At 51.3% G+C, this 14747-nt stretch overlaps 9 protein-coding genes across 9 annotated transcripts; 2 read left to right on the top strand and 7 right to left on the bottom strand.

Annotated features, from left to right (window-relative positions):
* Nucleotides 1–324: 324 nt before the first annotated feature.
* BJX67DRAFT_287108 (uncharacterized protein) lies at nucleotides 325–1317 on the bottom strand. The gene is made up of 2 exons (XM_071026742.1): nucleotides 995–1317; nucleotides 325–933 (listed from the first exon to the last, which is right to left on the bottom strand). The coding sequence occupies exons 1-2, from the start codon at nucleotides 1233–1235 to the stop codon at nucleotides 509–511; spliced, it is 666 nt and encodes a 221-aa protein (XP_070889487.1). The 5' UTR covers nucleotides 1236–1317; the 3' UTR covers nucleotides 325–508.
* BJX67DRAFT_286994 (uncharacterized protein) lies at nucleotides 1209–2111 on the bottom strand. Its single transcript, XM_071026740.1, has one exon. It carries the CDS (start codon nucleotides 1883–1885, stop codon nucleotides 1400–1402), a length of 486 nt encoding a protein of 161 aa, XP_070889486.1. The 5' UTR covers nucleotides 1886–2111; the 3' UTR covers nucleotides 1209–1399.
* BJX67DRAFT_286723 (uncharacterized protein) lies at nucleotides 1975–2415 on the bottom strand. The gene has a single exon (XM_071026735.1). It carries the CDS (start codon nucleotides 2326–2328, stop codon nucleotides 2107–2109), a length of 222 nt encoding a protein of 73 aa, XP_070889485.1. The 5' UTR covers nucleotides 2329–2415; the 3' UTR covers nucleotides 1975–2106.
* A 1-nt stretch (nucleotide 2416) lies between these two features.
* On the bottom strand, nucleotides 2417–3267 carry BJX67DRAFT_286722 (uncharacterized protein). The gene has a single exon (XM_071026734.1). The coding sequence runs from the start codon at nucleotides 3097–3099 to the stop codon at nucleotides 2566–2568; it is 534 nt and encodes a 177-aa protein (XP_070889484.1). The 5' UTR covers nucleotides 3100–3267; the 3' UTR covers nucleotides 2417–2565.
* BJX67DRAFT_286810 (uncharacterized protein) lies at nucleotides 2882–4991 on the top strand. The gene is made up of 3 exons (XM_071026737.1): nucleotides 2882–3263; nucleotides 3333–3506; nucleotides 3562–4991. The coding sequence occupies exons 1-3, from the start codon at nucleotides 3188–3190 to the stop codon at nucleotides 4896–4898; spliced, it is 1587 nt and encodes a 528-aa protein (XP_070889483.1). The 5' UTR covers nucleotides 2882–3187; the 3' UTR covers nucleotides 4899–4991.
* Nucleotides 4992–5810: 819 nt separating this feature from the next.
* On the bottom strand, nucleotides 5811–8458 carry BJX67DRAFT_286790 (putative alanine aminotransferase). The gene is made up of 3 exons (XM_071026736.1): nucleotides 8086–8458; nucleotides 6585–7837; nucleotides 5811–6528 (listed from the first exon to the last, which is right to left on the bottom strand). Exons 1-3 carry the CDS (start codon nucleotides 8252–8254, stop codon nucleotides 6274–6276), a joined length of 1677 nt encoding a protein of 558 aa, XP_070889482.1. The 5' UTR covers nucleotides 8255–8458; the 3' UTR covers nucleotides 5811–6273.
* An 818-nt stretch (nucleotides 8459–9276) lies between these two features.
* On the bottom strand, nucleotides 9277–10874 carry BJX67DRAFT_370376 (proteasome regulatory particle lid subunit RPN7; the record flags this gene model as incomplete). The annotated part of the gene is made up of 3 exons (XM_071030911.1): nucleotides 9277–9469; nucleotides 9521–10335; nucleotides 10425–10874. The coding sequence occupies 3 exons, from the start codon at nucleotides 10872–10874 to the stop codon at nucleotides 9277–9279; spliced, it is 1458 nt and encodes a 485-aa protein (XP_070889481.1).
* Nucleotides 10875–11998: 1124 nt separating this feature from the next.
* BJX67DRAFT_345926 (PEX11 family protein) lies at nucleotides 11999–13787 on the top strand. Its single transcript, XM_071028386.1, has 3 exons — nucleotides 11999–12283; nucleotides 12412–12889; nucleotides 12948–13787. The coding sequence occupies exons 1-3, from the start codon at nucleotides 12217–12219 to the stop codon at nucleotides 13108–13110; spliced, it is 708 nt and encodes a 235-aa protein (XP_070889480.1). The 5' UTR covers nucleotides 11999–12216; the 3' UTR covers nucleotides 13111–13787.
* On the bottom strand, nucleotides 13723–14465 carry BJX67DRAFT_345924 (uncharacterized protein). The gene is made up of 2 exons (XM_071028385.1): nucleotides 13825–14465; nucleotides 13723–13771 (listed from the first exon to the last, which is right to left on the bottom strand). The coding sequence occupies exon 1, from the start codon at nucleotides 14165–14167 to the stop codon at nucleotides 13883–13885; it is 285 nt and encodes a 94-aa protein (XP_070889479.1). The 5' UTR covers nucleotides 14168–14465; the 3' UTR covers nucleotides 13723–13771; nucleotides 13825–13882.
* Between the last annotated feature and the right edge of the window lie 282 nt (nucleotides 14466–14747).

The raw sequence follows: 14747 nt of genomic DNA, 5'->3' as shown, positions 1-14747 counted from the left end.
CTAGCTGCTGTGATGCTGGTGTGATAGCATGCCGTTGCGGAATACCAACTTCTATATATCTGCGAAGTACACTTTCTCAAATAGTCGCCCTTAAAATCCTCAGGGGATGCAAGAGCAAGGGAATCGTATTATTGGTATAAGAACCATCGGATTTTGAGATAAGAACCATCGGATTTTGAGATAGACTTTGAATTGCGAGTTAGGAATAAGTGATAAAAATCAACAGGGGAATTCGAGTCACAGAAGCGCGGCTGATGACACGGCTTCGTCCACGGCATACTGGGAGCCGTTATACCTCTCACAAAATAAACATGCTCTCCGGAAGGAGGATGAGCTTTGCTCCATGTAACCCTAGGAGGAGCCGCTGTTGCTTGGGGGTGCGCACTGAAACCCCGCTATTGTAGGTATTGATGAGCTTGTCCCTGAAACCCTGTTGAAGCATGTCGGGAAGACAGCAGAATATGCACCCCATGACGTTGATGATTCTGGTTGAGTTATTGGAGGTGAATTAGCGGGGAAAAATCCGCAAGAAATCTCGTTCTTTTCTGCGACTTCCTCGCGTCAACTTCTTTGGGGGATTATTCTGAACGCGAAGCATCACGGATGAAAACCAAGGCATCCCAAAGCGATCGCTGTGGGACTGTCTGGGGAAACATTGGTGCTGGCGACGAAGATCCCCCGGAACAGACCTGGCCCGTGACAGGGGAGTCTTGTCAAGCCGGATTTCGCAGCCTGCAGAGGTGCTGAAATCAAACCTTGTCGACTCGTTCTGGAGATGAACGACCAAGGGCGCAAGCCTTGTTTTTTTCTCCATGTTGTGGCCGCAACTTGGGGACTTCGAGTTTCGGGTCTTGACCAAGGCCAGTGGCCGCGACAAACTTTGGTGGGCGACAAGGTGAGATCGCTGAGAGACCGGAAAAGACCAAGACAATTGTTCGCATGATTGGAATTTCCCGAGCGAACCCGACTTGATTATTCTTGCGAAGACTTGGATTGGTGGATGTTCGGTCCGCCCCATGACAGAGTCGAAGCGCTGCAGACGCCCCAAAACAGCAGCTGTGACGCCATCCTGCAGGCGCAGCTCTCCCAGGTTTCTTTGAAACAGAGGAGATCTGGGTCCGAGGTAGATCAGATTTCAGGACCAACAAATGATCAGTGGAGTCAAAAAATTCTTTCTCTCGCTGCGACTGCTTTGGTAACTCATCAGTCGGGTATTCCTTATTGACTCTCATCATCTGTCTGGGAGAAAAAGAAATACGACAGCTTGACGGTTCGCTTGATCTGCGCGGGATGGCATCATGGAGCAGAGCCCCGATTTCCCATAAAGAGTAACTTCGAGCTAATACGCTATGTTACCTGCGTATTAGAACGCCGCACTAGTCAGACACGAGTACAACTCTCAAGAGAAGGTTGTATTCTTGGGCCTCCAAGGGGCACCGAAACCGAGAAGGCAACCGAAGCAAAGGTTTGCACGATCCAAGCCCAAGGACCGCAACAGGGCCTTGATGTCGTCAGCAAGGGATGACGAGTCGGCGTTGGAGGATTGGTCTCCATGGAAGTTCCAAAGGGATTTTTTGAAGGCTGTTTGGGATGGAAACGGCAAGTTTGCGCAGCAAGAATGACCGAGCCTTGAGGGTAGGTTGGATGAAGAAGAGTGACTGATGGCTCCCCTTCGACCATCCTCAACTGAGGACGACTGCGGCGAAAGGCTGTCGAAGTATTTTCCATCAGCCTTGACGACTGGAGCTTTGTGTGGTGGCCGGCCCGGTTTGCCCCAGAATGAGAGACCCATCGAGCAATCCCCACGGTCCGACCCAGGGTTCTTTGGACACCAAAGATCATGAAAGGCAAGGCACCAGGGCGCCCTCGGTAGTCGAACCGCCATCAACCAAGTCGATGAGGGAGATGTTGGAGCCCAAGATTTCGCCTCGACATGCGAACAAGGGCACTCGGAGCCGAAGAAACCATCTTCGAGTCTGACGGACGTTGCCCTGTGTTCCTATGTAATGGTATTGTAATGTGGCTATATTAAGGTCTTCGGGAATAGCGCCGATCCAGGGGTGTTGTGGGCAACCGATCTCAGCAAGGAACTTTCGAAGCTGCAGCTCATGCTCGATTTTTGTGACTGTAAATGAATTCACAGACACAGATGATGTGCCGCGTACCTGAAGAAATCGACCTGTGGGTATGGCTCAGACTTTGAGGCTCGCACGAGGTCCAGAATTTTCGATGAACGCCTTGGGATGTGGAGCAGAAAGGTGAAATTGGGAATATGGATCGGCAGTGCAGAATGAAATTTACGTGACATAACCGAGGGTGGGCGAACATTTTGCGTTGGATGAGCCGTCAGATACGGTCAGATACGGCACCTCCGGTGAGGCACAGACACCAACAGCGCCACTCCATCAGGTTCGTTTTCGCTTCCCCTCGAATCGTCCCAGAGAACCAACCAGGCTACCGACCGACCGACCGACCAACTCTCTTCTTCTTCCCCTCTCCCGCCTTTCCCTCTTCCCTTTCCTTTCTCCTCTCTTCTTTTCACAGGGTTTCCACGTCAACTCTGCCTCAATATTGATCGCTTTTTCTCTTTCTTGGCCGCCACAGCCGGTACTTGGTGTCCTGTCTCACGGCCGGCGCCAAACGGTGCGTAGGCTTTGGCCCTTTCCTCACAATTGACCTGTTTTTCTTTCTGTTTGTATCTGGTGTCGCCTGCTTGGCTTTTTGCTTCTCCCTCAGACCGACTGTCCCGTCCCTCCTGTTCCTGGCACCTGCTCGAATCGCGGGCTCACGCAATTGACCCCCACACGAGCTCGAGAACTCGTCCTGGAACACTGGCCGCGGTCTGGCCCTTATACAGGTTAAAAACGGCGTTTCTATGATCTGGTTGGTGCATTGGGATATTGATTCAAGATACCCCTGCTTTCTTGGAGTTCCTCTTTGATTCCTGGACGGACCACGCATACTTACAACTATCAATCCTTGCCTTGGAGACCCTTTCATTTTCTTAAGCAGCCCCCTTCTGGGATTGCTCTTGTCGCACAAACCAACACCTTCAGATTCCGCGGCAAGTCGGGCCCAGAGAAACGGTATAATCACCATACCCTTCCAAAATCTGAGATTTCTCAAACCCCACTTTTACCTCTACCATCGCGAATCATCGCATGTGCCGACATCAGTAAACGCGGCGATGCTTATTGATGGCGAGAAGTGGGCTTGTGAAGCTTGCGTCCGGGGTCACCGTGTCAGCAGCTGTCACCATAGTGGTAAGTTGCTTAATCGCGCTCTACCAAGTAATAGAAACGGATTTTCGTAACTAACTCGACACTTCTTAGACCGCCCCCTGACCCATATCAACAAAAAAGGTCGTCCAGTCTCTCAGTGTCCTCACTGCCGTGGCCTACGCAAGTCACGAACAACCCACACAAAGTGTGAGTGTGGTGACAAGAAGAAGAATAGCCACAAAAATGATCTAGATCCCAATGCTACGGAGAAGCAGGATCTGAAGCGTGAGCATGATAGAAACGGCACCTTGATTCATTGTTTCTGATATAGATATTACAGAGGACTCTCGTCCGGTATGTGGCTGCGCTCATGGACAGCGCTGTACCTGTGCGCTGAAGAAGGAACATCATCTGGATCCCGTCCCGGAGGCTGGCGTCGCACCACCGACCGCTGCACCTCCATCGGAGCAACCCAGAAAACCCCAGTTGACATCGACTAAGTCGGAAAGCATGCTCACCGTGTTCCGCGATGGTCATCACAAGCCCGCCCACAAACATAATGACATGGCTCACAAGTGCGGCCTGCCCTACACGATCCCTCGGTCCCACACTATTCATGCTACGTCTGACGCTGCTCGTCGGTCGATGGATCATCTACCCTTGACCCATTCCTCTTTCATGGATGAACAAGTTGGCAGCCAATCTTTGCAAGAGCAGCCGCGCAGTATCTACGGGCTTCATCGTCGTGTCAAATCTGAACATGGGTCTCCGGAAAATGCGCCAACAGCGCCGTCTGGCGATGTTCCGACATCTGTCCCCCCACTCGACCTCTCGTCGTTATTTTCCCATTCCCAAGCGATGGAGGAGCCCAATGGGGCCGGGGTTACCGCCTCGATTCCCATGTCCATGCCGAAGACGTCTCTTGATCCTATCGAGACGAACGGGCTCCCGTTCGCGCTTCCGACATATTCTACCTTTCCGAATACGAACGCATCTCCTGTCAACGGCCTGCCATTCCAAGACCCGTACAAAGAGCCATTTTTCACTTCCCCAGAGAGCGATCTGCCACTTGGGTCTGCTGCGTTCAGTGCTCCGCCGGTCGATTGGTCAGGCATCCCACTTTCGTCGGCGATGCCAAATGCAAGCACACAACCCCCGTCTTATGCAAGTTTCGACTACAACTCTATGGGCCAGGGGATCCCGGCACCATCTTCTTCTGGTGATATCTCGGAATTGGAAGAATTTGCACCGCTACCTCACCTAGGGGCCGCTGGCAACGATCTGCATGACTTCAATAGTGTGAGCGAGGGTTCCGATGTTGATCATTTCCGGGTCAGCTCTACATCTTCGTTCGTCAGCCTTCCGCAGGCGCAGCTACTCTCGTCAAACAATCTAGACTCAATTTCCGTCGATGATTTCCTTAAGACCGCCAACGACTCAACCGTTACGCTGGAGCAGCAGTTACAGGCCGGCATGGGCATGGAGACCAAGGCTCTCGCGTCCCAGGATGTATATGCCATGTCCGATACGCAAGCTCTTGAAAAAGCAATGGCTAATCCAGGCACTACCTTGCCAATGACCACCTCTCCAACAGAAGCTCTCTGGCCTACCTCGCTTTTTGATCCTAACTGTGCGCCTTTGGACGACAACTTTTTTGCTCCTCCATGGGTGCAATAGCACTTCGGGACGCATATTTGAGTTTAGTCTGCTGTCTACGGTATATTCTTCGCACTTTACCACCACCTCTACACCCTCTGAGTGACAGCGCCAAGAAGTCCTCATGACCTTGATGAGAGATGATGATAGATGCCTGATTCTTGCCTTGTTTTTCAGTTAGTCCAATCTGAGTGACAACATCTTACTATGCCAATTGATAAAGTTGATATCCCCGTTATGAGATGGCTTCCACAGATCATGTCGCTCTGTGTATATCCTGTCTTCAGCAGTCCTCCAAGACCTGACTGCATGTCTTGTTTGGAATGCTGCGCTGTACATAAGCAATTATGTCACTATAGACCTTTCTTTTCTATCCGGCACCTCTTCGTTGATTTAGAGGCATGCATTGCATATCATGGCTATTCCAGTAACGAAAGTCCTGGTGAAATGTCTGATCTGACTTGCGTCTAAACCAGCGGTGAGCACAGGCAGTCGCTTTGGGGATGAGGAAAGAAAATCTCCAACATAAGTTTCAAACTCGGCTCCGCCATCAGGAATACCAATTTCCCAATTCTTGGTAATTTGAAAGGGCCTACGTAACTCTATTAGTGAACACCGCAACTACGCTAATATTATAACTTGGTAATAACCACAGCGCGAGAGAGAGTCAGTCCCGCACGGGCTTCACAGGTGATGTGCAAGGGGAACCAAGACAAGCTTTGACCGACCCAAGGCTTGAAGCGACTTGGCATCGATCGTCCTTCCTTTTCTTTTCCCTCCCAGGCAGCCCAATTTTTGCGCCTCGTGCTGAAATCTTACATCGCTTCTAACTTGGGATAGTAAGCTGACCGAAGCTCCCGTCCATATTGATGACGCGGCTCGCTGTGTCAGATACTCACGTTCCGGTTTTCCGAGTTGAGAGTGTGTGAGGTTGGATTTTGGAGCGTCGCGTTGGTGGACGATTAGTAATCGATTGGCTTGTGTGGAAGACCCGTCATGTACGTGATCGTTTCTTCCTCTTGGAGGTTCTACTTGCTAATTTATCATACAAACTCCGAGATCATACGTTCGAGTCGTGGGTGTTACTTGGCTCCGCGACGTGTCTGCCCATGTGACCGATCGCACTGTATTCCCGCCTCCTCGTGCCAGAATGAGGAGGGAATGCAGGTGGTGGGGCATTACCTTCGATATAAATGTCAAAGCTCCAAAAGGGATCGCATTGTCGTTACGCATTCGGGTATATACATGGAGTAGAGATGCGGCCCTTCCCTGTCCATTGGACGAGACGCCAGCAATTCCGGGTGACCTATGAGTTCTATGGTGTCGTTCTATATAGTGGCGAAGATGACGCGAGGATGATCCAAACCATCGGGATGGGGACCTTTCTATCAGGTCTCTACTTATATTTGGCCATGAATTCGGCATGGAACTTCACGATGCGCTCCACCCAATCCGTGCCGGGTGCCAAAAAAGTTGTACGGAAGTGGAGCGTGTTTTCCTTCTGACCAAAACCTGATCCTGGGACGACGCAGACGCCGGTAGCGTCGAGCAGACGGAGACAGTAAAACTCGTCCGCGGCGCGGTTCTCAGCTGCTGCTGCTTCGACCGCCTTGGAAGGGAGCGTGATTGTGGGGAAGAGGTACATCGCGCCCTATACGGCGGGGTAAGCTAAAAGGTTTGAAGTTGAAGAAGACGCGAGGAATATACCTGGGGTTCTTGGCACTCAACACCTTCCATGCGTTGGAAGGCTTCGTACAGGGCGAGGGCCCGCTTGTGGAGCCCGTCCCGAATTCCGTTGTACTCCTTCTGGTAAAGCTCATGGCTGGGCTCACCCTCTTTGGGTGGGTTGACCATAAGCTCGACTAGACACTGTCCAGTGACCGCAGGACAGAGCATGATACTGATGAATTTGTAGATTTGAGCAGCAACCAAGGGGTCGAACCCAACCAACTCAAAATAGCCACCGCGGTGACCACATTCACCAACCATACCCTTGGATACACTGTGCAGCGAGGCCAGCTCAACGTTGTCGTATTTCGAGGGCACTTCTTGCTGCAGCTCACGGAGCATCTTCTTGAATGATGTGAATTCCCCAACGAACACATTCGTTTGGTACACCTCATCCGCAATAACCACCAGCTTCTCTTCCGCAGCAATGTCGAGAACACTCTTAATGTCATACGGGCTCAGAGAAGCACCTGTCGGATTGCCAGGGTTGATAACCACAATGGCACGAACGTCGGTACCAGCAGCCTTGGCCTGTTCTAACGATTTTTGGATCGTGTTGACATCGGTTCCCCAAGCTTTGTGCTCCTCTAGATGGTAAGGAACGCACTGCGCATTCAGAAGAGATAAGGTGGCTGTGTATAGAGGGTACTGAGGAATCGGGACGAGGACGCCAGCATTGGGCCCGTTGCAGATGACATTGAGGAGGGTGTTCACACCAGACGAGGCACCTCCAGTAAGAAAGATAGACTGAGGGTCGGCAGAGAATCCATCGCGCCGCTGAATAAACTTGGCAACGCTCTCACGAATGAACGGAGCACCCTGGCTATGACTATATGCACCCACACTTTGAACTTCACCAAGGAGTATCTCTGCCCGCTCGATAACATCGTCCTGGTAGCCGAAGGAAGCCCCAAGGACGTCTCTGTTACTCAACAGCGAAGGATTTTCCAGAAGACTGAGGACTTGGCGAAAGAAGGTGATGGGTTTTTGGTCGAGCTGTTGGGGATTGCCGATATTGGCGAAAATCACACTGTCGAAAGGCAACGACTTGTCTCCCTGGGCCAATCTCACACGATACTCCTCCGCTTTGACGGCGAGCTCACCACGAACGGCATATTTGGCAGCCTTCACGTTCGAGTTAATGTTGTCCAGGGTCAAGCAACGAACAGCCGCAGTCGACATGGCGCGTTGTGAAGCATGCGGCAGTATTGTTCGGCTCTCTATCATCGAATCTAGGTCGATGGCAGGGTCAGTTATTGAATTACTGAAATCAGAGTCGAGCCACGCAGCTGGTCGAAGGGTCCCAGAGAAAGCCAAGAAGACACAGTGAATCAGAAAAGATGAAACAGAGCGCTCTTAAATCACTCAACGAGAATGTCACGAGGGGACAAGATGTGGACTCTGCCCAGACACAGATCTGTGAATGGAGCCGCCAGGAAGGCGGACGTCCTCTTCGGGGTTCCCGAACAACAACACTTACCCGACAGGGTCTTTGATCTTCCCGCGGCTAACGCTCCTCCAGAGAACGGACGCGGCCGAAGGGCCTGATGCTGTGCCTGTTTCCGCACGAACGGGGCACTCTCCGGCCAGGAACCGTTGGTGCGCCGCAGCGGTGCCGGCAAACGAGTTGCGATTCTTTGCCAGGTCATGATAAATTGGGTGCAGTTTCCCACAACAATTCGACGACGAAGAGTGGCAGCCAATCGGACAGTCGGTCTTTCTCCGTCGTGGGGGTAAACGCGGGGAGTTGACTGACAATTGGCTGGACGAGGGGGCAATCGGAAATCGACTCTGTCACGTTGGCGATCCAAGGCGAGCGAAAAGCGGCAAATCTTCTGAGGGGTGGAAAGACGCGAAATTTGGGGGTGATTTGTGAGAGCGTCCGGTGATCGGAGCTGAGTCAGCCAGGGACCCCCAACACAGGGTGTCTGGTGTGGAAGGATGCCATCGACCACAGGATCAGATCAGGGGATGGTGGTGGGATGATCCGTCGAAACCCAAGAAATCACATCTCTTGACTGTCAACCTTTCCAGCTCACCGGTCGGGGGAAGAGCGGATGTTCGCGTCCGAGTCCAGTTATCCACCCCCACCTGAGGTTCCCGGCTCTTCCCGAATATTGGCCTGCCGCTGTTTGGGATGCTGGGCCGCAAAGCTTCAAGCAGTGGAGGGGAATGATCTGAGAAATGATGAATTTCTCTTTCTAATAACCTAATGATGTGACTATCCGGAGAAATATCTCGCTCGGCTATCAGTTTCGGACCTTTAAACTCGAACACAGTGCGTGGCTTGATTCAGCAGCGGTGGAAGCAGTCGGCCGATATCGAGCAGAACACTACTTCATTAACATTGGGAACCTCTATCAAATAGGCGCTTAGAATATTCTTGCAAGTAGCAGGCATGTTCCACATAGTGGGCGGTTCTGAGTCGACGATCGGTCCGCATTCCCAGCTATCATCAGCCCTACCGCTCAATCAGGCTCATGGGCCATATACCCTTCTGTGATTGAAGGATGTATGTTACAGCGAACTCCACGCTTGCCATTTGCTCTAGTTCCGTTAGATGAATGCTTTGATGACACAAAAAATATCCTCGGCTCAACAGCTTGTAGACCACACACCAATGCATAGGATAGCATTGGTCTTTCCTATTTACGGATCCTGGCTTGTCCACCTAACTCCGTTCACTACCCCGCAGGCGCACTGCTTGGCCATACTTCTGAAGTTTTGTGATCAGAGCGTCCCCATGTTTCACGGCGTCCGCGTACTGCTTGTTTTTGTCATCCGGCCGGTTCGTCTCGATAATACCATTGACTCGGTCAATGGTGCAAGCAATTCGGTTGCTCGCGATGAATTTAGCAAGATCCCTGGATTCGTTAATTCTCTCCGCTTATCGCCTCGGGAAGCTCGCCACTCACCGGTCCAGATAATCCACCGTGACGCCAAAGTCGCTAGCCATACTGTTCAGTCCCACCACCCGATAACTCTGGAGGAGTTGTTGGTAGGCTCTGAGCCTCATCTCGCGTACGAACCAAGCACGGTGCTCGTACAGGTACCGGTCTTGGGTCAAGAAATGGTCTTCAACGGCAGCGAGGGCCAGGAAGAATGTTCGGTAATTCCCATTGTACAAACTGCCAACGAGATTGGAAAGAGGTGTGAAGTCAATGGGCGTTTCAGCCTCTGCCTGAATACCAATGTTGCCACTGAATGTGGTCAGATTAACGACAGTGGTGGTTGTGTCTGGGGCAGAAGCATCCTTCATCTCTTCATCTTGAGCGCCGGGGCCGGAGGAGACCTCTCCGGTCAGAGCTGCCAGACGGTCTTCGCCCGAGCCAAGGATAGCCTTGATCTCGGGTGCGTCCACCACTTTGGCTTTGAAATCAACTCGCTTTAGTGACAAGGAACCTGCGAGCACTGCGTAGATGACAAGGGCAGAGTAGCTGCACAGCTCGTAGCTCGTGAATGTAGACAGACTGTCAAGGAGTAAGGGAGCAGCAGCACTATAGGATCGAACGGTGAGCAGATGTAGACCCTTGTACGCCTTCAGACGATTTCTCCGATCCCAGTCACCACCGCTCTCGATGAGCGTGTCTGCCCTCTCAATGTTTTTCTTGACATACAAAGTGTCACCGAAGAAGAGCCCAATTCGAATCATGGCAAGTACAAGGTCTATCTTGGAACCAAGGAATGTCGTCTTCTCTAAAAGGGTCTCGTGTGACTCGATTGCTTTATCCTACATGATTGAGGTAGTATCAGTATAAAGAGTACGAAGTGAGCGGCTCGTTTGGGTGCTCAGCTTGTCAGGAGGTGCCTTAATCGTACCTTATTCCCTACCCGCGCCCAGAATTCAGCACGCTTCCCTCGCGCGGCTTGCACTTCTGTTTCTCCGGCAGCTTCCTCAGCCTCATCTTCTTCTTTCTGGAAACCTGCGAGCTCCTTTCGATTGTCTTCAATGAGCGACTGATAGAGCGATTCATCCCAGGGAAAGTCTATTTTTTGTGATAACCTCCGCGAAGCTAAAGTGCTCAGCGGCTTACCGGCACTTGATGACCGCGGCTGAGGAGCGCCTTCGCTGGAGTGGTTCAGAACGCCTTCAACAGGGTGGGCAAGATGTCGATAAAAGGGTGCCATTTTTCTCTCCACTATGGCATCTTGTAGCTTCTTGAGGGAAGCCTGTCGCACGGCTTGAGGACATGCGGGATTGGAGAGATTGAAGACATGTTGGGCGAGAGAGAGGTCCGGGTACTTGATGTACTGAGGATCGGACCCCATGCTGATATAATGCACGCGCGGAGGTCGGTTATAGACTGAACTAGCTAGGTATTTGAGGATCCTCAAAGTGGTACCAGTGAGATAATAGAAGGGGTCACAGGAAGGTGCGTGGATGGGATTGTGGTCGAGACAAATACATCACTTCCGATCCGCCGCTTTGGTGGGAAGCTGACCCAAGCTCAGCTGGCCAAAAGTTTTTCCAGTCCCGAGCTTGCGTTGCGTTTTCCATATTATCGTTTCTCCCCCCAAACTGAAGCTTTCGATCTTCTTCGAGTCTCTCTGTGCTTCGATCTGAAACGAGGTCAATGTGTGGCGCTACCCTTCGACGTTTTCTACGATCTGACCCTGCAAGCATGGGTTCACTCTAGAGGGCCGAAGTCGAGAGTGGTAATTCAAATGCTCAGCCCTGGAGCCAACAATAGGGATCTCGATCCTTGAAATACCAGATTTTCTCCCTTCACAGAGGTGGTTCTCAGAAACAGCCTTCTTCTGCTCATTGCGGGATGCTATATGAATGCATTTGAACAGCACGTCGGTTTCGTTGCTACGAATAATGATAATCTCCCCGAGGGCTACTCCCTTTGCGGTGCGCCTCCTCTCCTTCTGGAGTAGTTACCGATAATCCAGGAATTAGATAGTGTAAGGACGGCTATCTTGTCACAAACGACTGTCTTTTCTCCGTCAAGACTGTCGTCCATGATGGTAGGACGGTCCATCGCAGTCAGAGAGGATGAGTTGACTAGACGTGGTCACGCAATATACTTGCAGTCCTGTGTGGGTTGGCTTTGAACATGCCCTCTATTAAGGACAGCAGGTTCCATTCACCGTATTCAATTGAGAGCACTTTATGGATGGAAATGTTGGATTGAAAACCTGTTGTAGTATTGCGGGAGAGCAGCTGTTCAATGCAACATAGTCTGCAGAATGATGAGGTGAAATGCTTGAGCATGATGGCCATTTAATCACCAATTCCTTCTGGGAAGTGATGAAATTGTGGTGAAGAGTTGAAGTTGAACAGAGGCGGATGGAGGTGCATGGGGGAAATTCCCGGAAATGTGCAAGCCGAGGTTCATGGCCCGACCCAGCAGCCGCGCGATCCCCCCAGCGAGTTCATTTACCAATCCATTTCCCTCCTTCCCCTCTCCCCATCTTTTCCATCTTCATTATCTCTTTGTGGAGCTTCCCTTGTCTTTCAGCTGCCCTACGTCCTTTGACCTCACCAGCTGGTCGATCTTTAACTTGGGTATTTTTTTCTCCATCATCTCTCCCTCACTGCATCCTCGCGTTTTCCAACTCCCTCGAACCCCATCGGAACCTTGGAAACAAGTGATTTATAACGAAAATGGTTGCGGACGCTCTGGTATACCATCCTGCTCTGGCGCACTATCTGCGCTTTGTGGCTACAACGGGTATGTGAGAAGCTTCGTGCCTCCTCTCCTATTCTTTGCTTCGAATTCGGATCACCAGGTTGGTGCCGAATAAGGCGAAGACGAGAGATTTGTCTTTCGCGCAGACACACTGCTAATGTCTTTTATAGTCGGTCGTGACAAAATTCTCCGTACTCTACAATACTTCTCTCGCTTCTATGCTTGGTACCTTTACCGCACCAACCAACCCCAGACCGCCATTGCCCCGTACAATGCCATTAAGAAACAGTTTGGAACAACACGAAAGATCCTGAGGATCGGAAAGTTCGTCGAGCATCTAAAGACTGCTGCTCTTGCGGCTGATAATAAGGGCCCTATCGACCCTGTCCTTCGCTACCTGGCTATCGGTCGTCAGCTTGGATACGCTGGTTACCTGTCTCTCGACATGGTCACCGTCGTTGATACCATCGGTGTCCGGAAGCTCGCTAGTGCGAAACGTTTGCAAGATTCGGCCTATCGATCCTGGATGTCTGGGCTTGTTTGCAGCGCCATTGCGGGCGCATACACTCTATGGAGGCTCAACGAGAAGGAGAAGACACTTGACCTGAAGGACGGTGAAGGAGTTGTGGAGGCGAAGAAGCTTGAGAAGTGTGTTGCGAGATATTGAAAAGCTTGGTAGATTGGGGACGCTAACGAATGCTTTTAGGGAACGTGCTGCTGCCCGCATTCAGCTCATTTCCGACCTTTGTGATTTGACCGTCCCGGTTTCCGCGCTGGGTGTCGCAGCCCTCGACGACGGACTTGTCGGCATCGCTGGTACGGTCAGTAGTTTGATTGGTGTGTGGAGCCAGTGGCGAAAGACTGCTTAAACAGTCAACACCTGAAGGCCTTCGGATACAATTGGACGTCAATACGAACGGCTTCGGATAACGATTACAAACCGCGAGCGTGGTGTGCAGGTCGCTGTGAAGACGAGTGCAGCAGTCGGGTTAGAAATGCTTTCACCCCTACACTCATCTGGCGCACAAGATATGGGAGAACTGGGGGATTGATAATCACACGGAATTAGAAGGAATTCCGCGAATTCGGCAATTGATTCCCCGTCAAGCCAAAAGACCTTGCTTGACAAACTCATCTTTTTATGGGTATATATGTACTTTAGATTTATTTTCCTTTGCTTTTTGAATCCAATAGCGTCCGCGCCTATTTCCCGCTTTCACTGAGTCTCCAGGGGGTCGGCTCTGAGGGGCTCCTGAGACAAACCATCGTTATTCACGCGCAAGCATGTGAAATGCTTCCTAGTGCCTCAGGCACACATTGTTGATGAGTGACAGGGCTGCAGCATTGTCTTTCCTCGGCGGAGTTTCATCACAGGGCATCTCGGGCCCTGATCCATCCACATATGGACTGCCCAAGAAGTAATTGAGACGCCACCTCAAGGAAATGACAATCTGTTTGCCGCCCCCGATGGCCATTGGACGGATTGCAACACCGGCATGTATCCTGCTAGTGATACTACCAATCTCCTTTGTACGTAAATCCATGATGTAGCTCTTGAACTCAGTGATGCTAACGCCGGCTAGTCAGCCATAGCTCTTCATCATAATAGCGCCTTGCGTGACCTGTACGGGTCCTCCCCTATCAGGTCATCGCCAAAGGCCCGTTCGTAGATAATAATGCCCCTCGACATCTTCGGGGATTCATTCCATCCGAAGCCGGTGGTAATGATGGTCTTGGATTTCCCTTCCTATTGCTTGGTGTATTCCTTCTTTGGTATGCCGAGACTCCTGAGAATGCTATCATATTGGAGGAGTTTGGTTTTTCTCGAGACGAACCAGATCTTCTTGGTGCAATGGATGTCGGATGCTTTGGAGGGGGCGCGGGCATCGCACTGAAACACTGGTATGTTGAAGGGTACTTGTACATGATCACATTAAGCACTACCTACGGGGATGTTGTGGGAATGTTTTTGCTCGTTCCGCTTCAGTGGATAATGCTGATAGTGGGTTAGAAAATGGATTGACCTGGCTGTTATACCCTAGTCCCAGCAGCTTTGTTGGCTCATGCGGCTGCCTCGGCTCCGACGAGACACTGGCCTGCTTCATAGTAGGTAGAATGTTGAACTAGGAGGGCCTGTATAATGCAGAACTTCGAATGCGGCACTACTCGTTTAATTCGTCGCTCGAAACCCAGCTGAATTATGGAAACTTCCTCTATCTTGGAGCAGTTATACCTCGGAAAGAGTTCCAGATGCCCGAGAGCACCGGAATCACCGTTCCATGTCTTCTAGGAGTGTTGGTATCGCTCTTTCGTCGCATCCTGGTCGTTATGGCTGGATACCGATTCATGCCCGATGTCTGCAGTGGGTGGAGGGGTATTTCGGGCGTTGGGGCAGTCACATATGTGGAATATGCATGCCGGCTCTTTCATGACCGCAGGGAGAGCGACATAGAAATCAGCGGTCTGACTGCTGTCATGAGGCCACATAAGTCATTGTTCTCTCTGT

The sequence above is a fragment of the Aspergillus lucknowensis genome, assembly GCF_044049455.1.
Source record: "Aspergillus lucknowensis strain CBS 449.75 chromosome Unknown BJX67scaffold_6, whole genome shotgun sequence".
NCBI classification, from domain to species: domain Eukaryota; kingdom Fungi; phylum Ascomycota; class Eurotiomycetes; order Eurotiales; family Aspergillaceae; genus Aspergillus; species Aspergillus lucknowensis.
The sequence above is the reverse complement of the archived record's forward strand: the minus strand, read 5'-3'. Positions and strand labels throughout refer to the sequence as shown.